Source organism: Haemorhous mexicanus, chromosome 22, assembly GCF_027477595.1.
Source record: "Haemorhous mexicanus isolate bHaeMex1 chromosome 22, bHaeMex1.pri, whole genome shotgun sequence".
NCBI classification, from domain to species: Eukaryota; Metazoa; Chordata; class Aves; order Passeriformes; family Fringillidae; genus Haemorhous; species Haemorhous mexicanus.
In genome coordinates this window covers 1,403,501-1,429,665 of record NC_082362.1, presented here as the reverse complement: position 1 = coordinate 1,429,665, position 26,165 = coordinate 1,403,501, and the positions used below count along the sequence as shown (strand labels likewise).

Sequence of the window (26,165 nt, the reverse complement as noted above, 5' to 3'; positions counted from 1 at the left end):
AAGGCAAAAGCACTGGGGCAGGGAGAAGTCTGTTCCGATGAATCAAGAAAAGCAAAATTTAGCTTTAAAAGCAAACGGGGAGATGCTGAGGGTTCCCGGAGTGGAACCACTTGGGGTTGGGAAGTTCATGGAGTGATCTGCTGAGCTTCTGCAGGCCGCAAAGGGCCACCCATCCCAGCCTTCCTGAGTGATCCCCTGGCTCCTGCTCAGCCTGGAGCTGGGAAAGGCATCCTGGATGTGTGATCACAGCCTGGGGCTCCTGGCAGCTGATTCATTGTTATTGTCCTCAGATAAAATCCAGTCCAGCCCAGTGTGGTCAGAGGGGCTCTGATACATGTTGAGAGCTTCCTTCTCAGAAGGAATACTACTGCTACTACTAATAATAATAACAACAACAACAATGATGATGATGATAATAATAATAGTAGTAATAATCATAATTCTTCAAACTGTTCTTCCAACTGTGATTAACATTCCCAGCTCATTTTTTTCCTGTCTCTCAATGCTACTTTTTGAGGGAAAAAAATACCTAAATCTGTAGGCAGGCAGGAATGTTTTATCCAGGACCATGGAAGGCAGTGCTAGGTTTGGGAGCTGGACAAACCTCAAGGTTATTGTCCCTTCAAAAGCTTCAGAGGTGACAAAATCTGTCCTGTTTTCAGTCAGGGCTCTGCCATTGAAACAATGGGAATATATATATCTTTCAATATAAGGAAACCAAACAGACACAAAAGCAAACCAAAATCCATCATTGTTATTTTTGTGTTTCTGACAAAAAAAGAGTGAATCTCTGCTAATGAAAAATATTAAAATTCCAGGTGTTCTGTCTAATAAACAATAACATGAGCATGGACTTGGCCTCCCACAGCCACCACCAAATCATCCATGGAGCTCTTTATGTGCAGCTCATTTTGAACTTTGCCTATTTCCTTCAGCTATGCAGATATAAATAAATAATTCCCCACGATAAGGGTCTGGGAACACTGTACTTTAAAAGATAAGAAAGGTTTGAGGGGAAATTGTTTTTAAATCCCTACCATTTGTATGCTGTTCACTGTTCACACTGAGCAAAAATTCATTCAGCTGGCACTTAACCAACCCTGTTTTATGCCTGCTCTGTGTTCAACCTATCCTTCTCCTGGGGACATCTAACCTTCCATGTAATTACCTCTCTGAGAGTGGGAAGGAGGCCTGAATAACCTCCCCACCAACTCAGTAAATGCACAGATCCTGGGACAGGTGATCAGCTGCACGCCAGGGGCCGGGCTGGCAGGAGCAGTGTGCCTGAGCTGTGAGGAGTTGCAACACTTGAGCCATTTTTAATTCCAGCACTGGGCCAAAAAAGGAGGACATGAAATGTCTGCAGAAAAACAACCCAAAACAGCCAGGAACCCAAAACATGAAGGATTTTTAGAGTTCTTTTTTTTTCCTTTGGGAGTTGAAAATAACAGCGATGGGTTTTTCCAGGGATGGAGTTTACCAATGATGGGTTTTACCAGGGACGAGTTTTACCAATGATGTATTTTACTAATGATGAGTTTTACCAATGATGGGTTTTACCAATAATGGATTCCACCAGAGATGGTTTTACCAATGATGGGTTTTACTAATGATAAGTTTTACCAGTGATGGGTTTCACCAGGGATGGGTTTCACCAGGAATGGGTTTTACCAGGGATGGGTTTTACCAATAATGGATTTCACCAGAGATGGGTTTACCAATGATGGGTTTTTACCAGGGCTGGGTTTCACCAGAGATGGGTTTTACCAGCATTGTTGTTTTTGTTTTTCCCCCAGGTCTGTCCAAGTCCCTTGGTCTCATTGAGGGCTATGGTGGCCGTGGCAAGGGTGGCCTCCCAGCCACCCTGTCCCCTGAGGAGGAGGAGAAAGCCAAGGGACCCCACGAGAAGTATGGCTACAACTCCTACCTCAGTGAGAAGATTTCCCTGGACCGTTCCATCCCGGATTATCGCCCCACCAAGTAAGTGCCAGGGGCTCCAGCAGGGAATGTTTGTGTTCAGGTGTCACCCCAGAGCCAGGAGAGCTGGGTCGTCCCCAGTCAGGTTTGGTGCTGCTGGCTCTTCCCTCATTGTTCCCAGGGCCCTGCTCAGTGATGAGAAACGGGGGGAGGCTGGGCTGGAATGAGCTCATGGAGTCACAGAACCACTGATGTTGGAAAACCCTCAAAGGCTGTTGAGTCCAGCCATTCCCCAGCACTGCCAAGGCCACCACTCACCTGTGTCCTCAAGTGCCACATCAACAGAGCTGTTACAGGGGTGGGGATGCACTGCCCTGGGCAGCTGTGCCAGGGCTGACCACTCTTTTTCTCAGGAAATAATTCCTAACATCCAACCTAAACCTCCCCTGGCACAACCTGAGGCTGTTTCTGCTTTTCCTGTCAGTTGGTACCTGGGAGAAGAAACTAATCCCCACCTGCCCCCACCTTGGTTCCAGGTAGTAGGAGAGAGTGAGAGAGTTCATCAAGATGATTTATCAGGGAAAAAAAGTGAATTCCTTCCCAGTCTGTCTCTGTTTTCCTAAAGCAGTCCATGATTTTGGGTGGAAGTGATGCCATCAGAAGCTCAGCTCTGCTTTCACTGAGGTTTTGGTGTTTAATACCCTGTAAAAGTGTGCAGAAATTCTTCCTCCCTCCCTCCTTGTCATTTCCTTTATGTCCCTGCAGGATCTCCAGGGCCCTTGGGCTGCCCTCAGGCTCCTCCCAGTACAGGAATCCTCCAGGGACACTCTGGGATCTCCCACTGGAGATCTGGGCCTTTAAAGGGAGTTGCTACAGTGGCAATATCTTTCCTCTCCTTTTTTGATTGAGCTCTTGAGGTGCTGGTGATATTTACCTGCCAAGCAGCACAGGAGAACAGGCTTTAGAAGAGGTGACACATCATTTTGTTAAGAGGATGAGGAAAGCAAGTTTATCTTTGTGAAGGTTAATTTTAGATATGGCTGCCAGAGTGTTCCTCAGAATAGGAAAGTGTCAGTTTGTCCTGGCCTGGAGTGAAATCCCTGATAAAAAAATGAGCTGAGAGAGGTTTGGATTGTGAAAGATCCGTGTCCAATGCCTGTGTCATTGGGGCAGTGACAAAGATGTTGCCTGGCATCTGCAGAGCATTGAAAACCATGCAGCCAGGGATGCAGCTCTGTGTGTCAGGAGGTGGCAGACTGTCCAGGCTGGGGGAGCAGGGACAGCTCCTGTTCCCTCTGTCCCCAGAGCCCCAGACTGTCCAGGCTGGGGGAGCAGGGACAGCTCCTGTTCCCTCTGTCCCCAGAGCTCCAGACTGTCCAGGCTGGGGCAGCAGGGACAGCTCCTGTTCCCTCTGTCCCCAGAGCCCCAGACTGTCCAGGCTGGGGCAGCAGGGACAGCTCCTGTTCCCTCTGTCCCCAGAGCCCCAGACTGTCCAGGCTGGGGGAGCAGGGACAGCTCCTGTTCCCTCTGTCCCCAGAGCCCCAGACTGTCCAGGCTGGGGCAGCAGGGACAGCTCCTGTTCCCTCTGTCCCCAGAGCCCCAGACTGTCCAGGCTGGGGCAGCAGGGACAGCTCTTGTTCCTTCACCTCTCTGGGTGCTGCCTGAATTCTGAGCAGCCCCTTGGAGCATCCGGGGCTGTCAACCACTGACAACAGAAATCCCTGGATGAGCTTCCAAGGGAATGGAGCCCAGGCTGCATTGTGCTCCTGCAGCTCCTCAGCCAGGCTGAATTGCAGGTACAAATTGTACCTTTGCCTCTGTGAAATGCAAATCCCAGCACAATGCTGGATCTTTGGAGCGAGACCTTCCCCAGCACTTACCTGAGGCTGAGCTGCTGATTTCCATTTCTCATCCCCAGCTCTGACTTCCAGCAGAGCCAGCGTTACTTGGCGAGAATTAATTTGAGAAGGAATGTTTCTCTTCAGATTTGAGGGGAAGAAAAGGATTAATTCTGACATTTTCAGCCTTGCATTGTATTTTTCCTCAGTTCTGCTATCCATCGTTCCATGGGAGAGTGGGGCACAGCATTCAAAATGCTTCAGTTTGGAGCTGGGCTGAGACCTGGGAGGGAATTTGTGGCTACGGAGTGCAGCTGCACAACTCAGTGCCTTTTATCTGTGTAAGAACTTCAGGAGTGCATTTTGTTTATTGGTTTTCTTTTTGTTTTGGGGATCAATTGGCTTGATATTGTAAGAGAACAGTTGGTCTGTGTGTAATAGGCTGGAGTTTGCTGGAGAATTTGGAAAGTTTCACTTCTTCCTACCTCTGGCTTCAAGGTTCCCTCGCTATTTAGTGCATAAAGTTTTATGGCTGATTTTATGAAGGGTTGAACACAAACCATTTAAGTCAAGTATCCTGGTCTCTGATTAAAATAGATTCAAGTCAAGGGAAATTAGCCTAAATGGCTTTGAAATTGCAGCATTAGTGGGGAAAAACTGTTGAAAACCCTCCAGCTGATAAGCATTACAAAGCATGTAGTAGTTTTAAGTATAATAGTGAAGCTGTGTGGTTCAGCTAAAGGCTGCAGAGTGTCTGGAATGCCAATGGACTGGCACTGGTCCTGGCACAGGCTGGCACTCCCCAGCCTTTCCTCTCAGTTTTTCCTGTTTTTAAGGAAAGATTCATGTGGGCAAGTGTCACTGCCCTGAGTGCTGAGCAAAGCTGCATCAGAGCTCTGAGGCCTTTTCCTGCTCCTTTCTTGTGCCTGGGGCCAAAGGGAAGTGGAGCAAGGAGAGTTATGGGGAAGTTTGGCACATTTTGTCCATGTTTTTGTGTCTCCAGGCTCCCTGCACCCCGTGGTCTGCACCACTGGGGGTTCAGGGACTCAGATATCCCTGCTCCGTGGGATTTCAGGAGCTGTTGGTGAGGAGGAGACAGCCTAGCTCACAGCTCAGGGCCTCTCAGTCCTGCCCAGAGGCAGAGAATGGAGGGAGTTTCCCAGGGAAAATGGTCCCAGAGGTATGAGGATGATGTTCAGGAGAAGGTGAGGTCTTTCTCAGCACCAGGAGCCATGGCAGAATAACTTGTTTGCCCTGATTTGGGGAATTGTGGTGTCACCTTCTGGTAGTTTGGATTATCATCTTTGCTTTAGTTGAGCTATTTCCTTCCCCTTTCCGTTTTTTCTTTCCCTTTCCCCTTCCCTTATCCCTTCCCTTTCCTCCTTCCTCTTTCTCCTCTCCATTTTCCCCCTTCTCTTTTCCTTTTTCCCCTCTCCCCTTTCCTATCCCACTTCCCTTATCCCTTCCCTTTTCTCCTTCTTTCCCCTTCTCTTCCCCTCCCCATCCCCTCTTCCTTCTTTCCCCTTTCCTTTTTTTTACTTCCCCTTCCCTCATCCTCTTTCCCCTTTCCTGTTCCCTTTTCCCCTCTCCTCTTTCCCCTTCTCTGTTCCCTTTTCCCTTCTCCTCATTCCTCTTTCCTGTTCCCTTTTCCCCTCTCTTCTTTCCCCTTCCCTGTTCCCTTTTCCCTTCTCCTCTTTCCCCTTTCCTGTTCTCTTTTCCCCTCTCTTCTTTCCCCTTCCCTGTTCCCTTTTCCCTTCTCCTCATTCCTCTTTCATGTTCCCTTTTCCCCTCTCCTCTCTTCCCTTCCCTGTTCCCCTTTTCTGCTTTCCCCTTTCCCCATTGCTGCTGGGGCTGCTCACCTGGGCTGGGAGGTGGGAACTCTTCCCTGCTGCTCCCCACTGAGGGATTGGGGCTGCCCTGGGCTGATTGCCAGAGCAGTGGTGCCAGAGGTCTGGGATGTGGAGCTGGCTCCAAACAGGAGCTGTGCCTGCCACTCCTGGACCCTGATCCCAGCCTTCTGCTGAGCAGGAAAGGCTGTGCTGGCTGTGCACGAGATTTTCCAGTGAGCCAAGCAACAGCTTCCAGCTGGGATGGCTGGGAAAGCTCTTCCTTGGGCTAAAATAGGCAGGACTGGTGTTTTGGGGTGCGTTATTCCAGAGCTTTCTGCCAAGCAGTGCCATAATGAGAAGGGCACTGGGAACATATGCCTATCATGCTTGATTGGGTTTTTTGGCTTTAAGATGAGATTCCTGCATGTTCTGGAAAACAATCTCAGCTTCCAGATTGGAAGTACCCAAGGTGCTGCCTGCAGCCTGCAGGACTTCTACACAAATCTTCACAAAAATGAGCTGGAGAGATTTTCTCAATTTTCTGCAAAAGCCTCTGAAGGACAAGGCTGCTGTGTGGGTTTTATTGTTTATCCATTCCCAGCACTCGCTGCCTGCCTGGGGAGGATGGGGGTTTGGGAGATGTGTTGTTTTCTATATTGAAAGTGAAGCATATTTACATGGGATGCTAGGGCCTGCAAACATTCCCTGCTTGGATACAACATTTTATGCACCTCTGTTGTATCCTGTGATACAGGATTTAATGGGAACCTCTCCTATGTGTAGCCAGAAAATAAAATTGCTTTGTTAGATCAGCCTGCCTGTCCATCTTATCCGGTATCTAATCTCTGATAGTGGAATTACCAGATGCTTCAGGTTGAAGAAATCATATTAAGGGAAACTATGAAATAATCTGCCCATCTGGTCCATTCTGCCTCCCCCATTCTCTCCTTTCAATCCTATCCAACATAAATGTGGAGTTCTCATTATCTCTTTAAAAGTCTGTTCTTTTCTGGAATCCTGCTAAGCTCTGATTCAGTGGTATTTTATGGCATTATAGGATTAAGGGGTAGATTTAAGAGAAATAATACCCACAATTGTTAGGACTATTGGATCATTGGGTGCAGATGACACATTCCTGCTGCTGCAAATCTCTCGACAGCTGTTCTCGGGAGGGGAGCCTTGAGGTATTAAAGTGAAGAGCAAAGATGGTGTAAGAGATAAGCAACTCCCAGAGTTTGATTTTTCACAGATTTTGAGGGTTTCCCAGCCTGGGGACATAAGCCCTTCTCCTGCCTGCCTTGGGGTTCTACACATGGGTCAGGAGGTGCATGGAGGTGCATGGAAAGGGACATTGGACAAGGGAATGTAGTGATTGGATGAGGGGGAATGGCTTAAAAATGCCAGAGGGCAGGGTTAGATGGGATATTGGGAAGGAATTCCTTCCTGTGAGGGTGGGGAGATACAGGAACAGGTTACCCAGAGCAGCTGGGGCTGCCTCTGGATCCCTGGCAGTGCCTAAGGCCAGGCTGGACAGGGCTTGGAGCAGCCTGGGACAAGAAAGGTGTCCCTGCCATGGCAGGGGTGGCACTAGATGGGCTTTAAGGTCCCTCCCAACCCAAACTCTTCTGGGATCCTCTGATGGAAAAGGTTTGGAGGTGTTGGGAGCCTGATGTGCTGCTGTGCTCTCACAGCACCTGATCTGTGTTTGCCCTGGGACCCTGTGGAGAGGTGCCCTGGGCAGTGCCCCCCATCACCTGCTGCTGAAGGGGGAACAGTTCCACGTCCCTGCCTGGTGTAACTGTCCCTGTGGTGTTTGGGCTGAGTCAGAGCCATCCCCTGCAGCTCTCAGGGCCTGAATCACTCGTTTATTTCCGGAGCTGCTGCCGTGGGATTTCAGTGCCAGCTGGCTTTGGCTGCTTTAGTACCAGGGACCTCATGCAGCAGCAAGCTGAGAGCCTTTCTTTGGGATTCAGTGCAGAAGATGGAGAGCTTGGGCTTCTGGGTAGACTTTGGTTGTTGTTTGACAGCTCAACTTAAAGAAACTAAATCAAGTTCTGATCAATTTTTATTTCAAGTGGTTTGTGTGTGGCCTCTGTGGGCTCTCAGTGTGTACCTGCTGGGTGCTGGAGCACATTGGGGGGTGGAGGGAGGCCCTGTTCCCCTTGGGGTCTCTCCCCATCCCTGGAGAGCCTCCATCAGACTTACAGGATGTTGCAGGGCCCAAGAATTCTATTTTGGCTTTTTAATCACAACAGAATGCATGTTTGGAAAGTGACGGGTGTGGGTGTGACTGAGACACGTCAGGACTGCCGAGGAGGATGCACATGGAGGCTGTAATTGACTCTCCTGCCCATGAGACCACTCCTGCCTTCCCATCTCTTGTGCTGGATCCCAAATGCTCCTGCAGAGCCCACACTGCCCATGGTTTGTGCCAGGGGGCTCAGCCTGTGCCCTCTGCTTGGCTCTGGTGGGAAGGTTCCATGTGCCATCATACTTATTTTCCTGTGAAAATACAGAAATCTCTTCCACTGTGGGAGTGACTGAACTCCCTGGCTTTGCAGGTGCCCTTGTCTCGGATTTCTCTGGGACCAAGGCACTGAAATGAGATATTTTCTCAAAACCTGCCACAGCTTGGGCAGGAGATGCCCCTGTCGCTGCTCCATACATCTCATTTCCTCCCCTTTAACAAAACCAAGTGCTTTCTGCCTTTCCCCCTGCCCACAGGACAGTGTTGGCTGTGGTGGAAGTGTCTGTGATGTGCAGATATTACAGCAACCTGTGGGAGGGCTCAGTGATGGCTTCTCAAGGATCTGGGACATTCCTGAGCACACATTTGTGGTGATGTGCCAGTCACTCCTGTCCTGCCCTGGGCTGCTCAGCCAGGCTTGATGAAGTGAGTCTGCAGAGAAGGACAACATTTAAGAAGACAAAACAAACTACTTGAATTATGAGAGTGATATTTGGTGGGAAATAGAGTTTCATGCCTGTTTATTTGTTGTGATTGCTGCTTATTGCAAACAAAGGAGGTCAGAAGAGCTCCTTCTCTCTTGCATGCACAATGTGCTACTACAGTCTGCAAAGAGTGCTTTGATGGCTTTCAGTCCTACACCCAAACAACAGCCAGGAGAAGACGCAGGATGTAGGGCTTTTTCTTCATCAAATAACTAAAGGGAAAACTAGAGAGGAATCAAGACAGTGGAAGAACATAAAAAATTTACTTTTTCAGATGGGAAATTCCCTTTGAATTGCATGTGGGAGGGTATTAAAAGATCCTTGCAACTCTAGGAGAAAGCCAGGGCTGGTTGTGCACCTGGTCTCCTAATAGATGGTTGTAGGTTTGATCCAGCATTGTATGAAAAACACTCCTGCCCTTGGCTTTTTACAGCTTCAGCTATAAAAAAAGGAAAAGTAATATTTTCCAGTACTTGGAAAGATGCCACCTGAAAATTTTCTGGGAGAGCAAGTAGAGAAATCAAGCGGTGAGTATCAGTGTCACAGCTCTGGCATGCAGGAGCTGTGCCTCAGAACAGGGCTCACCAAAGCCAGAGCAGATTTGCAGTTCAGGGATGGATTGTTGGATATTTTCTGTCCATGTGTTGTTCTGTCCTGCCCAATCTGTCCCATCTCTGTGTGGCTCCGGGCAGTTTTAATCTGCCAGGCTGCAAACAGTCATGGAAACCTCCTGAGCTGGAAGGGACTCAGCTCAGGAGAATGAGAATCACTGAGGCTGGAAAATCCATCCAAGGCCATCCAATCCAAGCTGTGCCCCATCCCCACCTTGTCCCCAGCCCAGAGCTCTGAGAGCCACCTCCAGCCCTTCCTTGGGCACCTCCAGGGATGGGCACTCAAACCTCCCTGGGCAGCCCCTGCCAGTGCTGAGCCCTCTTTCCAGGGGGAAATTTCTCCTGATGTCCCCCCTGCTCCTCCCCTGGCCCAGCCTGAGGCCGTTCCCTCTCCTCCTGTCCCTGTCCCTGGAGCACAGCCCGACCCCCCCTGGCTGTCCCCTCCTGGCAGGAGCTGTGCAGAGCCACAAGGGCCCCCCTGAGCCTCCTTTGCTCCAGGCTGAGTCCCTTCCCAGCTCCCTCAGCCTCTCCTGGGGCTCCAGACCCTTCCCCAGCTCCATTCCCTTCCCTGGACATGCTCCAGCCCCTCAGGGTCTGTCTCGAATTGAGGAGCAAAATCACCCAGAGCAGCCCTGGCCCTGCACAGACACCCCAGCAGTCCCAGCCTGGGCATCCCTGGGAGCAGTGTCCAAACAATCCTGGAGCTCTGGCAGCCTCAGGGCTGGGACCATTCCCTGGGGAGCCTGGACAGAGTTGTGTCACCTCTGCACCCACCCAGATCCTGTGTCCCCACAGGAGGGGTGGGGAGGATATTGGGAGTTGTTTTATGCAGGGGCTGCTGTCAGTCCTCAGCTCCTCAGTCTGTCCTGAAGTGAGAAATGTTCTGGAATGTCCTGAGCTGGAAGGGACCTCCAGGGATCACCCAGTGCAGCCCTGGCCCTGCCCAGACACCCCAACAGTACCAGCCTGGGAGCTCCTGGAGGGAGCTCTGGCAGCCTCGGGGCTGTGCCCATTCCCTGGGGAGCCTGGACGGTGCCCAGCACCCTCTGGGAGAAGAACCTTTCCGGAAATCCAACTTGATCCTGCCCTGGCCCAGCTCCAGCTGTTCCCTGAGTCCTGTCCCTGTCCCACAGAGCAGGGATCAGAGCTGCCCCTCAGGAGGAGCTGCAGCCCTGCAAGGCCCTGCTGGTGCCACTCGAGGCTGTGCCCAGGCTGTCCCCTCCCTGCTCTGAAGATCATACCATACCCAGCTCCATACAAAGTCAGGTTTTTACGTCTCCTGCATCCTCAGGGCCCTGAGCTCTGAGGAGCTGCTGCTGCTGCTCTGTGTGTGCAGGGGCTGCTGGTGCCCTGTGCCCCTCCTGCCCTCCAGGGATGGGGCTGCAGCTTCTGCTGCCTTCGGGATGATTTGCAGAGAGGAAAAAGCCTCTTTGCTGCTCCATTGCTTCCCCAGCACTAATACAAACCAGCAGGCTGTGGAATAAATACCAGTATTGATCTTTATTCCTCAGTGTGTTTGGACATGCTGCTCCTGACTTCCAGCAATGCTTTTTCTTAAAAACTGGCCAAGTAAAGGCTCTAAAAGCACACTTTTCCAGCTGTGCTTTACAATTGTTGGTTATTGTTTAAGCCCGTTCCTGTGACCTGCAGGAGCAGCCTGGTTCCTGGGACACACAGGTTCCCCCCAGAACTGGAGCTGCCAGACTCCCTGTGGAAAAGTTTAGGGATTCGTGCTGCATGGATTTAGATGGGGACACAGGACAATTTTTTTATTTTCCTTTTGAAGCAGAGGTCACTGGACACACTTTGGCAGCTAGTGTGGGGACAGCAGTGTGACAGAAGCTTTTGGTGCTTGAAGTCCCAATATTTTCTTTAAACCCAGTTGGGAAGAAAGTGCTTTGGGGAAAGCAGCTGGAGTTGTTTAGTGTCTGTTAGAGAGTCTCTTATTTCCTCTGTGCTGCTCAGTGTCACCTGCAAACACTGTGACCATGGATTTATAGCACTGCACCTCGGGGTTCTTAATGCCATACATACCACTAATTGTCAATTTTCCCTTCCTGACTGCAAAGTTATTACCTGTTCTTGTAAGTTGGGAACATGGTGCTTCAGGGAAGACTTCTGTGGCAGGAGTGTGCTATAAAACAGTTCCTAATGTAAACAGAAGTATTAAACGATCACTTTGGCAGAGGATGGGATTAGTGTAATTTAACAACTTGCTTCTGTGCTCCTCTGAACTCCTCTGCTGAAAAATACCTGTGTTATCATAAATACTTGTGCCTAAACTGTGCTTATGAGACTAAATGAAGCAATTTAAGCTTTGGATACACTCCTCTCCAGTCAGCTTCCAAGGAAATCAGGGCTTGTGTGTTTGTGCCACCAGCCTGCTCCCCTGGACTGCCCAGAGCTTTTCTGTTCCAAACCAGCTCATGCCCAGCCAGACCAGGCAGAGGGGGAGTCAAGCTCTGCTGCTTTGACAGCCTTGGTCTTGCAGCCATTTGTGCAGTTTTCCAGCAGAAAAATCCAAGAGCAAGGAGGTCTCAATGACTTATTGTGTGTGTGTGTGAAAGAGCTGGGCATGGGCAGAGCTGGGTAAGTGGATGTGACACTTAGAATTGCTCTGGCTTTTATCTCCCTTAGATCTGTCTGAGCCTAATAACTTTATTACAAGAGCCTCTCACCAGAGTAAATCCCATTCTCTACACTCTGTTTTTACAACTTTGCAGATGATTTCTTCTTAGGACTTGCCAAGTAATGTGCCTTTAGAAATGTCTGTATGTCCCTAAATTGTAATGACTATTTTTGAGACCCTAATTCTAAAATAGAGCTGAACATTTCTGAAGAAGAATTACTAGGAATAAAGTAGGTGCTTTAAAATCGAGTTTCCTGGGGAAATATGAGGACGTTTCAGGGCTTTGTGGTCAGAAATAGTTTGAGAACCTGGATTTGTAAACAGTGAACTGTACCAGACAGCATTAGGTGTATTAAGATGCTTGGGTCACAAAGAATGTGCATCACAGGATAGACACAATAGATTTAATGTTGGCAGTCCCTTTTGCAAGCAGACATGTGCACCGAATCAGCAAAATCCAAAGTAGAATAAGCAATTAATGAATGGAGCATGATGAGGAAGTGGATGAATAGCAGGCTGAGCATTTGCTTTCTTTAAAGCCTGCTCATAATCTTTACAAAGGCCAAATGGAGATCAATTCATTTCCTGGTGAAGCTTTATTTCAGAGGACAGCACAAATGCAGCTTGTTTGGTACCAGAGGTTTCATTTGTGGAGCTGCTTGTCACGAGAAGGACAAACCCAGCAGGTTTTTCCTCTGCCATTGAGGTTTGCAGGCAGGAAGCAGCACAGATGTTAGGGAAGAGCTGGGAAGCAGTGCCTGTGGATTAAGGCATGCAGGGAGCTTGAACCCTCCTGTGCTGGCACAGCAGAACTTGCAGTGGGATTTACACCATTCTGTCCTTCAGCCATGGAGCTTTGCAGCCCAGCCATGGGGAAATCATTCAATCCCTTCAGGGCCCCATGGATGCATCAGGATTTACCTCCCAGGCCTTCAGCTGCTGAGTTCTGGGGGTTTTCTGTGGGCCAGAGGGAACCTCAGAAGCTGCAGGCAGCAAAGCCAAGCCTTGGATGTGTCTGGATGTGTCTGGCTGTGCAGGTGGGGGGAGCTTTGGTGTTAGGGCTGGTGAAAAGCAGGTGAAAGTCCAATGGCCTTGGTAATGTGAGGGTGAAAGACGAGTCCAGAATTCCCCACTTTTCAGGTGTGCATGCAAACCTCTGGGGTGTGTAGGTGACGAGGATGCCTTGGGAAGGTGTGGACTTAAGCTCATCAGAAATCACATTTAAGCCTTTAGAGTTCATTGTGTATCTCTGCACATGTTTTGATACGAGTTTGCTGTGTTTTGTCAAGTGTCTTATGCAATTATTTAGGTTGGAGAAGCTGTCCAGGACCATCGAGCCCAGCACGGCCCAGGCCACCACCAGGTCCCCAAGTGCCACATCCATGGCCAGTGCTCCCCCAGAGACACCCAGGCAGGCAGGGTGCACTCAATGCCACACCTCACTTCTCTGAGGGCAAGGCTGCTGGCAGGGTGACAGAGGAGCTCTGTCACTGTGTCAGGCTTTAGATGCTCCTGTCAGCATCTCTGGTGTGGCAGCAAACAAATCTCCAGCCCCAAATCCTGATCTCTGGGCTGGAGTGGCACTGGGAGGTTCCTGAAGTGTCTGTGGCAGGGAGCTGTGGCTGCTGTCCTTTGGATCCCTGCAGGAGAAGGCAGGCACAACAAAAAGGATGTGAAACCCCATTTGTGGGGCATCTCCAGCCTGTCCCTAAAAACTGATTGTGTTTTGGTTTGGGGTTTTATGAGGGGACAGGGGAAAGTTGGAGTATTTTTATTTGTGGTTTTTTTTGTTAACCTAGTGATAATTCAGCTTTTGTTTGACTGGCTGTGTGGGTTGGATCCCTCCTGCTGTGAGGTGTTTCATGGCATTGCAGTTTTGCACTGGGTTAGACTGGGTGCCTTTGTGTGCTGGGGCTCTGAGCTGGTCACCTTTGTCCCCCAGGTCTGTCTGTTGTGTATTTTGTTTGGCAGGTGGATGATGTCACCTGTGACAGAAGAAAAGCCACACAGGAGCAAATCTCTCCACAGAATAGCAGGGCTGGTGTGGAGCTTCCTCTGTGGAATAAAGGGAAACTTGTGGCCCTTTGGAATGAAGGCTTGTGTGTGGTCTTTGGTTTGTTAATTCCCTGTCCTCAATGTCACCTACAGGAAGGGGCACCAGTACTTATGGGCAGTTCATTGCATTCAATTAACTGGCACCTGACACTGGAATCTGAGGGGAAAAGCAGATCTAAATCAGCCCCATCTGCTGGTTTTCACCCTTTTGATGGTGCTTGGGACTCATTTTTATTCTTTTCCACCCACAGCAGTACAAGTGTCTCACCAGTGTGTCAGTGTGCCCTGGTGAGCAGCGTGGGTTGGGCTGGGCTCTGGGGGTGCCAGCCCTGGGATTCTGGGATAGCAGAGCTCTCCCTGGTGCCAGCCCTGGGATGTTGGGATGGCACAGCTCTCCCTGGTGCCAGCCTTGGGATGTTGGGATAGCAGAGCCCTCCCTGTGTGACATTTGCTGGGGTGGCAGAGCCCTCCCTGTGTGACATTCCCCATGCAGGAATTTGGCAGACAGGGCTCAGTGATACCCCTCTGCTGAGGCTGATCCAATTCTGGCAGAGGTTAAACAAACTTATCCAGTGATGTCTGTATGTAATGGGAAAGGTTTAAAAACCTCTTCATCTTCCAGTCCATAAAGCCGTCAGCAGCGTGGCTCTGTGATCACAAAGAAGAAGAGCTGTCTCTAAAAGTCCATTGTGCCTTTTGAGTTCATCATTTTTATGCCAGCTCTTCCAGCAGTGGCATCATTCCACCTTGTTCCAGGCAGCACAAGTTGTGGCCACTTTTCTTCTTCATTGCCCCAAGTCTGTCCTGAGGATGTCAAACTCCTGGGTTCCCGTGAGATCTATTCAAGTAAAACACTCCTATCTCAGGCTCTGCACCAAGGATTTCATTTTCAGTTTGAGAGGGAAGGTTTCCAGCAGTGCCAGTACCTGCCTGAGCACAGCTGGGACGTGTACTGGTGGCACTGTCACCCTGGAGTTCCTGGCTGGGACATGAAGGGCTCCCTTCCCTCACTGATGTGTGTCTGAACCTTCAGCCTGGGGCTGCCTCTGATAAGGGGAGGAAGAAGGTATTTTCACCTTCCCAAAGAACAGCTTCAGTGTGTTTTACCTGACAGAAATATACCAGGGATGGAGGGCTGGAATGAACTGTCCTTTGGCAGTGGCAGTGTCACTTCATTGACCTTGAAGGGAGCTCTGGCTTCTGCCTTAGATGAGATGTCTGTGAGTTACCTTGTCCAGGACTGTGCCTACATGAGCAGCTACAGAGCAGCAGCTGCCTCCAACAGAGGCTCTCAGAACATGCACTGGTAATTTACAACTTACTGGTAATTTACACTTCCCTGGCAATGTGCAGTCTGACATTAGAGCCTTTCATCTGGGAGCAGCCAGCCCTTGCCAGTGGCCAGGACCTGCTGTTGTCCCTGTGGGGCACAGTCAGGGCTCCTGTCTGTCCCTGTGGAGCAGTCAGGGTCCAGCCTGTCCCTGTCAGGGCTCCTGTCTGTCCCTGTGGAGCAGTCAGGGTCCTGCCTGTCCCTGTCAGGGCTCCTGTGTGTCCCTGTGGAGCAGTCAGGGTCCTGCCTGTCCCTGTCAGGGCTCCTGTCTGTCCCTGTGGAGCAGTCAGGGTCCTGCCTGTCCCTGTCAGGGCTCCTGTCTGTCCCTGTGGAGCAGTCAGGGTCCTGCCTGTCCCTGTCAGGGCTCCTGTGTGTCCCTGTGGAGCACTCAGGGCTCCTGCCTGCCCTGTCCTGCCCTGCAGGAGCACAGGGGCTGCTCAGCACGTGGTGATGGACTCTGAGCTGACCTTGTCTGGGCTCCTCCTGGCAGGGGAGCTCAGGGTGCTGCTGCCTCTGCTGTGATCCTGTCAAATGCTGCAGAGAGCCCTTGCAAAGCCTGCTCCTTCACTCCATGCCTGATTGGACATCATTCAGATTTCAGCTCTGTTTGCAGGGCGCTGTTTTAAAACAAACAGAGAAAAAGATGCTCCTGAATTTCCTCCCTGCCCAATCTACCTTGTCTGGGAGGAGAGAAAGGCCACCGGCTGGGCAGCAGGACCTGCAGCCTTCACTCCTGAGCCCTGCTGACCCCCTGTCCCCTTGGGCTGACCCCTTCATCCCTGAGCATCATAACCTCAACATCCTGTGTTTAAATCCCTCCTGCCTTGGTTAAGGGGACAGCAGCCTCCTTCTGAGGACCTGTCAAACTGGGAGCCCCCAGCTGTGCTGTGGATGGCCAGATGTGGCCAGATGTGGCCATAAGGAGACACTGGAGCTTGGTCATGCAGGGCAGAGGCTGGGGCCAGCCCTGCCTTGTCCTGCTGGGACTGATGAGGAGCCAGGGGCTCTGTGCAAGAACTGGGCACAGTGGATGTCATTCCTTGTGCTGTCCTGAAAATGCCAGGTGACAGGGACACACTGTGGGCTCCTGCACCTCACATGACAGGAGTCCTGACCTCTGTCTCTGTAATGGGGTAAGATTGCTGGTACTTCCCATCTGAGGAGTGCTCTCAGTTTTGGGAACCTCAGCACTGAGGTGCAGTGGTGAGTCTCAGTTGAAGCTGATGTTTTCCTGAAGCAGCAATCTCTGGAATTGCTGCTCTGGAATAGCAATCTCTGGAATCTGGGGGAGAATTTAATTTCCTGTGCACTAATTCTGACCAAGCTGTGTCTCACACACCCTTGGTTCTGACGTGGCAGTTCCACAGCTCATTGTAAAAAAGGGATTTAAATATGTGTGAGTGGAACTCTCTCTCTGCTCCTGAGCCATGTTTTATAGGAACAGCTCCACAGCCCTGTGGAAGATGTGCCAGCATAGCTGAGCACTTCTATAATGTCCACAGTGTTTAAGGACAGGAAGTAACAATTCATTTATTCTGCTGATCAAAAGAATATTTGCCTGTTTAAATATTCACACCCTTGAGCCTGCTACAAGACTGAAATGTCAGGAGGGGATAAGCTCCTGATAAGCACGTTAGCAGGATTTATTCAGTGTGATGGCCAAAAGAGAAATCGTTAATAAGTCAGGACCCAGACTGGGGAGCTCCTGGGTGCTCAGAATTAGAAATTAAGGTGGGGGGGGCCAGGAGGGAGGGAGATCTGGCACTCTGATATGGAAGAGAGAAGGAAATCTTGGAGAACCCATCATCAGGATCTACTTTATAAAGAGGTGTGATGTTTATAATCAGAACCACCAGATTCTTTGTCTGCCCTGTATTCTCCCACAGGCACACAGGATCTGCGTGGGCTGAGATGATCTTTAAGGTCCCTTCCAACCAAACCCCACTCAGTGATCCTGTGATCTGGGTCCATTTTGTGCCAGCTGGCACAGATTGCTGTGTCTGACTCTCCCTGTGTGCTGCTATGATGGCTGATCCCACAGAGCTGGAGAGGGGTGCAGCAGGACCCCAAGCAGGAGCTGTAGGAATAACTCCAGAGGCTGAGGGAGCAGCACAGAACCCTAACAGGGGTGTTCTGCAGACCTGGGGGCACAGAACCCTAACAGGGGTGTTCTGCAGACCTGGGGGCACAGAACCCTAGCATGGGTGTTCTGCAGACCTGGGAGCACAGAACCCTAACAGGGGTGCCCCAGGGGGTTCAGCCCTCTCCCTGGTGGTTGCTGCTGGTGGCATTTCAGAAGGACAGGTAGAGATGTCCCCTTCAAGCTCTGGGGGACATTTGTGTCCTGAACAGCCCTGGGGGCATCCCTAGGAAGATGAGGGATGGTGCAGCATCAGAGCTGATGGTGCTGTAGTTATGAAATAGAACTCAGGTCATCAGTGAGTCTGAGCAGACTCTGCTCCTCAGACCCTCCCTGAGCAGCACAGAGCAGGTCCCACTGCTGCCCCAGCCATGAGTGTGCTCCCAAGAGCACAGCACAGCCCTGTGTGCTCCAGAGTGATCTCCCAGGGTGCTGCCATCCGTACCTGTGCCAGGCACCAGGCAGGCCAAGGGATTGTGTGTTCCAGGGGCTGCACAGAGCAGGCTGCTCTTTTCCTGCTGTTACTTTATTGACCTTTTCTGCTGGGTGTATTTCCAAAGCAGAGCAGGGCCTGCCCACCCTGAGTGGCTCCTGTTCGAGCCTGTGTGGAATGTGGGCACTGCACAGGGTGTCCTTTGTGTCCTGGCTCTGAGGGATGGACAATTGCTGTGGCTCTGCTCCCAGGGAACAGGGACAGGAGGAGAGGGAAGAGCCTCAGGCTGGGCCAGGGGAGGTTCAGATTGGATATGGAGGAAATTTCTCACTGAAAGGGGGGTCAGGGAGTCTCCATCCCTGATCTGAAGGCCAAGGAGTGAAAAGTCCTTGAAGCCAAGCAGTGCCTCTGTTGTCTAGGAACAGTCCACACTCCAAGCTGCCCGTAAGCTGCATTTATTGGTGTTGATCAATGGGTTATATTGGGAAGGCGTAGAAATGGTTGGGGTTTGGCTGATGCCAGACAGAGCAGTTCCAGGTGGTTGATGGAAATGGCTTTGTGCCTCAGGTGAGAGGTGTTAATTGAGTGATAGAGTGTATCTTGTTAAATCGCTGGGCAGCAAGAGGTGGTTTGTAAATGTTAGCTGCCACTTTGTGGCCCCTCTGTGCTCTAGGAGTGTTTGTTGTGATTCTAGGTGATTTTTCTGCTGAGGGATCATGAGTCAGTAAATGCTGGGATATCCCTTTTCTGTTACTGAGACAGACAATAAACATCCTAATCTCACTGGCTGCTATGAAGAGTGGATTTACAGCTGTGTGCTGAGCAGAAAACAAACGATCAGAGGATTCAAAGCAGGCTCTGCAGCAGGCAAACACGAGTTGGAGCAGAGCTGGGGTTTATGCTTTTTGTCTTTTGAATTTGGCTGACTTGATTAATCCAGCCTGATGTGTGCCAAGCTGTTCAGCAGAAACTCAGCCCTGCTTCCTCTTTCCCCAGCTCCCCTTGTCAGCCTTCCTTTGTTTTGGGATGGTTTCTTACATAAACCGGGTGAAAAGATGTTCTCTGTAAATGCATTTGTTTTGTGGGTGTGCTTGCAGGTTCTCATGTTTGCAGACTTGGGCTTTATGTAGAATAACAATCTGGGACCCAGTAAGGGTGGTGGTGGTCACAGTGCAGGAGTTGTGTCACCTCTGCACCCACCCAGATCCTGTGTCCCCGCAGGAGGGGTGGGGAGGATGTTGGGAGTTGTTTTATGCAGGGGCTGCTGTCAGTCCTCAGCTCCTCAGTCTGTCCTGAAGTGAGAAAGGATATCCTGGAATGTCCTTAGCTGGAAGGGATCTCCAGGGATCACTCAGTCCAGGCCTGGCTCTGCCCAGACACCCCAACAGCACCAGCCTGGGCATCCCTGGAGCTCTGGCAGCCTCGGGGCTGTGCCCATTCCCTGGGCAGCCTGGGAAGTGCCCAGCACCCTCTGGGGGAAGAATCTTTCCCTGATCTCCTCCTACACCTCTCCCTTCATGCCTGAGCCTTGGACCAACACAGACCAAACCCCTTTTCCCCCCCTGTTGGAGGCCAAGAACATTTCTCAATGAGACCTCAGCAAGGTCCTTAAATTAAACCCAGTGCTGAACATGGGGAGTTTTTCTCCAGCCTCCTCAGGCTTGGAGAGTTTTGTGAGCATGATTTAATGAAACATATTCAAGTATGATTTAATGGGACATAAAATGCTTCTTTGATACCTCATTGATCTAAAGGAGAGACAAAACTGTGAGGTGGCTCTTTCTTTCCTCTACTGATCCACGACATTTCAATATAAATCCTCCAAGCAGGTCCCAGCCTGGGTGTAATTGGAGAGAGCAGGATTTAGTGGGGCAAAATGTAATTGTGTAACCTGCATTGATTCATTTTGAGATGCTGGCAGGTGCTCTGTGCTGCAGGGGGGTGTTCCCCTACAAAGCAGTGATGGGGAGGGATCCCCTGCAGCCTGCCTCAGTTTTCTCCTGTCAGGACTTGCTGCAGACTGGCCCAGTGCCTCTGTGTCATGGTGGGTGCTGTGACCTTCGAGAAGAAGCACCATGAAAAAGACACCTTAGGGGCACAGGCAGGTCTGTGCTCACCCTGGGTGATTTCAGCTCTTCTGGGATCCAGGAGATGCAGAACAAGGGGTCTCCATGTGGAGGAGCCTTTATTGAGCTTGTTCCCCAAAGGGATCCTGGGACCAAGAGCCATACAGTATGGGAAGCAGGGTTTATATGGGGATCTCAGGGGGTGGGACAGAACACCAGGGCCAATGGGATGAGGGCACAGGGGTGGAGCAGGGGGAAGGGCCAATGGGATACATGGAATCTGCATGTCACAGCAAGGCATGCTGGGAGAAGTATTGTAAATCAAAAGCAACTTCGACTTCGAGGAAGGGGAGAGAGAATAATACATTTGACTCTATGACTAGGAGGCTAATGAATTACTTTATTGTACTATACTATTTACATTTCATCTAAACTGAATCTGCCAAGCACTCACTCTTGCTCACAACTGCACAGAGCTGCACTCATCTCCGATTCTCTCGTGACTGTCCCGTGACAGTCCCACACACACACACTTCTTGGCCCTGCTAGGCCAAGGGAACAAAAATCCTCACTTTGGGCAAACAATCTCCATATTGCATTCTACTTTAGCACAACACAGGCACAGCAAGCGAGATAAGAATTGTGTTTTCCTTCTTATCTGCTTGTCTCACAGCTTCTCTCTGTTCAGAGGGCGTGTGAATACCACAGAGAAGCCTTTTTCCTTACCTTAATAAGGGTGGTCAGCTCTTGAGAGGTTTCCCCTCCTGGGGAGTGTTGTGGACTCTTTTTGGCTTCCCCGCCTCTGTCCTGCAGGTGTGGCAGGACCTCTGCCTTGGGGCCACCTGCAGATGTGCAGGTGGCTGGAGAGCACCTGCTCCATGGGCAGGGAGAACTTTCTGAGGCAGCCTTTGGAATGAGGAATGTGGGCTAAATTCAACACCTAATGATGGGCTGGGTTTCAGCTGGGTAGCTAATCACTGACACGTGTTGTCTGACCCTTGTATTTCATTTAAATGTAGAAGTTTTCAAGTGTAGGGAGTGTTCCCCTGAACATTTTACTTCCTGGAGCATTACTTGCTTTGGGCTGGTCAGATACAGCACAAGCTGGGTGTTAGAAATAAAACCTGAGATTCACAGAATCCTGAGTGCTTTGGGTTGCAGAGACCTTAAAGCCCTTCTTGTCCCAGGAAGGGACAACTGCCACTGTCCCAGGCTGCTCCAAGTCCTGGCCTTGGGCACTGCCAGGGATCCAGGGGCAGCCCCAGCTGCTCTGGGCACCCTGTGCCAGGGCCTGCCCACCCTGCCAGGGAACAATTCCTTCCCAATATGACTGTCTTTGAATTTAAAACCATTCCCCCTTATCCTATCACTGCTTTTCCTTGCAAAAAAATCCCTCTCCAGCCTTCCTGTGGGCCCTCTTTAGGCACTGGAAGGGGCCCTAAGGTCTCACTGAATTTTTAAGTATTTTGGCCTGGGATCTGAATTCCAAGGACCTTGGCTGGCACACAACCAAGGGCTGAGGGGGATAGCTGTGGGCAGAGGGGGTCAAGAGTCTCAGCTGAGGTTTAGTGCATTGCCTGGGACTCTCCCTGAGCCACTGGAGCTCCTGCTGGGACCTGGGGTTGGTGCTGGATTCTCTGTGCTGTTCCTCAGGGTTGTCATTGAAGTTCTGAAGGCAGCAGGGATATCCCACCTAGTGCCCACCCACCCTTGCAGAAAAGGCAGCCCCTCAGGTGGGCAGGGTGCTGTTCCTGGGGGTGCAGGAGGGTGCAGGTGAGGAGGGAGGTGTGGGGGCTGCAGCCATGGACAGCCTCAGCTATCCCAGGACAGCTGACCCCCAGTGAGTCCTCCCTGCAGGTTTGAGTGTTCCCCAGTGGAGCAGTGACACCTGTGCCTCTGCCTGCACAAGGGCTGAAGGATAAAGCATCCAGATCAGCCCTTTTTCTATGAAAAATGTTTAAAAGAAAAAGCCCAAACCACCCAACAAGCCAAAGCCCAGCACTCCCCACCTCATGCCCTCACCATTCCCACTGTTTCCTGCAGCTTCTCCCTGGCCTTCCCAGTGATGTTTGAGCTCAAGAGTTGCTCTGCCCTTTTCGCCTCCCTTCCCAGGACAGCTCCAGTGTTTTCCTGCACATTTGCAGGGATATTTGCTGCTCTGTGCACTGGAGGAAGCCTCGTGGAGCTGCAGGCTGTGGCAGAGCATCCCTCACCCCACGGCTTTTGGCACCAGCACTGAAGGGACCCCGTGGGAGGAACACAACAACCTTGATGTTCATTTGGTTTACAATTGCTGCCTTCCTAGCTCTGAGCTGGGAACCAAAGCCACCAGAGCAGGGCGTTGGTGCAAGGCCTCTCCTGCCCCTGGAGGACTGGAGTGCCCCAGCAATGTGGGCTGGCCTTTCCCACTCCTCCCTCCCAGGCTCACCTGCTCTCCCTGGATCCTTCTCCGCCTGTCCTGGCACTGGGGAGGGAGAACCCTGGTAGGAGTGGTACAGGGAGAATGCCAATGAGCAGGAGATGAGCCTCAAAGAGCTGGGTTTGGATTTGCCTCCAGAGCTCTTTGATCACAGGCTGAGCTCTTTATCCCCTGCAGCATTCCTTGGGGGAAGGCTGCCCAGAGGTGAGCAATGATTAAAAGGAAACGCTCCTGCTCCTGTGACAGCCTTGACTTCACCAGAGCAGGTATCAACATCAACCAAAAGCTGTTTTTAATGTCTGAGTCAGTTTAGTTTGACTTTCTTGGCAGGATTTCAGGGTCACTTGTCACTTTGCCCCATCATGACCATTCTTTCATTCATTTTAAAGAAAGATTTTCCCTTTGGAATATCCTTTTCAGTGTTTGGTTCCCTTCTGTTGAGCTCTTGGCTTGCTGTAGGGTAGGCAATAATTAAATCAAGAAACACAACCGTGTTGTCACCCAGCAAACTTGTTTAAATTAAGAAGATTCATAAAGAAAACTCTGTTTCTGTGGAAATCTTAGTCTCCCAAGTCTCATTCTGGAGTCTGAAGAACGCCTGCTGTTGCCTAAGAAACACCCAGGACAATTAAATGCAGAGGCATTGCTGGGGAGCTGAGGAGCTGCTGGGATGTCACTCTGCCTTTGGTCTTTGCTTATCTGGGCAGGGTTGCTCCGTGCACACTCTTTGTAATTCTGGGAACTCTGCTCCTATTCTGTGTCTAATCTGTGAGGGATGTGGAGAGGGGATGGGGAGGCTCCTTCTGTCCTTGCCCCACCTGGATTTATTGTAGGGGCAGCTGGAGAGTTGAATTAAATTGTTGGAAGTGGTTTAAGATCTCCTGTTCGCTTTCCACAGTTGCTCTGTTAAGAGGAGGTATCTAGTTGAGATGGAACGTGGCAGGGAAACAACATCTGTGTCCCTGTGCTCCCTGGAGAGCTGGGGTCACCTGGAACACCCCTTCCCTCAGAGCTGCCCCAGCCCTACTCCATGGATGGCCCTGTCTCCAGCTCTGGTGTGTCCATGGAACATGGACCTGCTGCTTGCCAGGGCCGGTGCTGGTGGAAACCTGGGAGCTCCTGCTTTTGTCCTGCTCTGAAGTCTGTGTGAGCAGAGACCTAGTCCCAAACCTGCCCTAGTTAAGGAATGATTCCTGAAACCAGGGAGGTCATCACAAGGGTTTGGGTTTGACCATCCTGGCTGTGGAGTGCAAAGACACCAGGTCACAGCACAGCTTCAGAGAGAGGAGTGTGCTCAGGAGTATCTGCTGAGAGAGCAAAAACATTTATTGAGACTATTTAACCAAGGCTCATTGTATGTTCATTTCTTTCCGAAGCAAATGGGAGGAAAATTCCCAAGTGCTGTTGAAGAACAAGGCTCATTTCTGAGCACCTGTGCATCTTGGGGCAGAGTGGGACTGGGGAGTTTCCCCTGAACTGCCGGAGGCATTTGCTGTGTTCTGGAGGCCACTCTTGGTTATCTGCCCACACACACAGGTGGGGTGGGCTCTGGATGTGCCTGGGGATGCTGTGCTTTGCTGTGTTATCTCCCCAGCAGCAGTGATTCGAGGCACTGGGTGTGCACAACTGTGCACAGCTGGGATTTGCCACGAGCCTGGCTGGAAGCGCTGCTCTGTGAGCTCTGCTGACCCCTCTGCCCTTTGTGCTGCAGGTGCAAAGAGCTAAAATACGGGAAGGACCTGCCCCAGATCTCCATCATCTTCATCTTTGTGAACGAGGCGCTGTCGGTGATCCTGCGCTCGGTGCACAGCGCCGTCAACCACACCCCGGCCCCCCTGCTCAAGGAGATCATCCTGGTGGACGACAACAGCGACGAGGGTGAGCAGCACTGGCAGCTCCAGCTGCACCAGCAGGGGCTGGCTTTGCTCTGGAATCTCCTGGAGGGTTCCTGAGGAAGGGCATGTGGGGTGAGGGGGTGGGTGTGCTGCTGGCACACAGTTCTCTGCAGCTTCTCCGGTGGGGAACAGGATCAAAGCACAGTTAAATCTCAGAGTTGTTGATTGAAAATGTAGCTGAGAGCAGGAGGGTGAAGGAAACCAGAGAGCCATCTGACCTTTCCCTTCAGTACCATCCTGGAGCTCTGGTTTCAGGGTATCCTCGTTTCTGAAAATAACTTTGGTTGTTGCAGATATGCACCTCTAAATATTTGCCAGGACAAGAGCCTGGAGCCCAGAGGGATTTCTGCTCTGGCACCTGCCAGGGCTATTTACTGAGATGTTTCCTCTGTGTGTGCCTCGGTTTCCCTGCTGTAACATGCCATCCCAGGCTTTATAGATGGTTGGTGCTCTGCAGGGACCCTTGTTCCCTGAGTTCTGGAACAGGAAAGAGGAAGAGGAGGAAATAATGCCAGCTCACCTGTCCAGGTCAGACCCTGTCACAGCCTGGAGGGGATGTTTCCCACATTACAGACGAGTGTCCTTTGGTTCAACCTGCTCTCAGTCATTCCTTCCCTTCTGACTTTTGATAACACAGAACTGCAGGAAGCATTTTCAGACTCAAATTCTTCCAAGAATCTTCTCTTTTTTTTCTTTCCAATATCCACTCGGACAACGTAACCAGGGCAGTTAAAATCCTTGTGAAGGACAGCAAATAGTTAAGTGACTTTGTTTACTGCCTCCTTCATTTGTGCTGTGGTTTCATCCTTTTATTGTTATTTTAAAAAAATTAATGCAGGAGTGCCATGGATGCTGTGATTGGAGGGAAGAGCAGGGCGGGGTGCAGGGTGTGGAGAGCTCATTTCCAGAGGGAGCTGAGAGGTTGTCTCTGCCCGTGAGGAGAGCAGCTGGTGCACAGGGAGCTGTTCAGGCTGTAAACATAGGCACTCAAACACCACAGTACTGATGCACCACGGAAAGCTGATGAGTTCTCATTACCAGTAAAGGAATCAGGAGGGCAGCTCCTCAGCCAGTGGGAAGCCCAGCAGCCCCAGGGCAGGAGCTTGGATGGTGCCAGGGTGAAGCTGTGGGATTTCAGAGCTGGGAAGGGCAAGTGCAGGTGAGGTGCTGCTGGGGTATCCCACAGCGCCCAGCACTTGAAATACCAGAATGAGAGGCTCCTTCTCCAGATTTTATCCTATTAATGGGGCAAAGAGAGCTCTTTCAAAGAGAAGCCATTGGTGACACTCACTGAGCTTCTCCCCTCGGGACTGTGCACAAAGGATGTGTTTCTGAACAGCCTCTTCCTCACTCAGGGTGAGGCTGATGGTGAGCCAGGTACTCTGGAGACACTGGAAAGGCACAGGACAGCAAAACAAATCCTTCCTAGAGTGTCTGCAAGGCCAGGGCTGCAGCTGGCAGTGAGGATGAGGGTGGGATCCTGTACCCACTGTGGGATGGCAGGGCACCACTGGGGGTTGGCAGGGTTGGGGCTGGGGGATGGCAGGGCAGGCAGAGGGGTGCCCAAAGCTTGGACTGTGTTCAAGCACTTCCAGCTCTGGGCTTTCACAGAATCCCAGAAAAGTTTGGGTTGAAGGGACCTTACAGCCCATCCAGAGCCACTCCAGCCATGGCAGGAACACCTTCCACTGTCCCAGGCTGCTCCAAGTCCTGTCCAGCCTGGCCTGGGACACTGCCAGGGTTGTGTTGGAGTGTTGGGTTGTGTTGGAGTCTTGTACAGCACCAGGGAGGGGGAGGCAGGGAGATGACCCCAACTGATGGACAAGTTCAAACTTCCTGGGCACAAGGTGGGAAAATCCCAGTGTCCTGGCACAGCTAGGCTGCATCCCACCCCGAGGGTGCTTTGGTTGGAATCAGGAATGTCCAGAGTCCCTCATGGTGGCCTAGGGCTGTGCTGAGGGTTGGACTTCCCTGAGGAGTTCTGTCCTCAGGAACATTGGGTGCACCAGGAGACTGGGGTGGGGACTGAGGTGGTGCCATCAGCTGGCAGG

The 26,165-nt window shown here is 51.1% G+C and overlaps 1 protein-coding gene across 2 annotated transcripts in view; it reads left to right on the top strand.

Annotated features, from left to right (window-relative positions):
• The window catches only part of GALNT17 (polypeptide N-acetylgalactosaminyltransferase 17), a 235,715-nt gene that overhangs the window by 55,640 nt on the left and 153,910 nt on the right, over window positions 1–26,165 (top strand). For both annotated transcript variants that reach the window (XM_059866015.1, XM_059866014.1), the window contains exons 2-3: window positions 1,797–1,980; window positions 23,931–24,097. In XM_059866015.1, coding sequence (XP_059721998.1) covers window positions 1,797–1,980; window positions 23,931–24,097 — 351 coding nt within the window. The remainder of the gene's footprint in view (window positions 1–1,796; window positions 1,981–23,930; window positions 24,098–26,165) is intronic.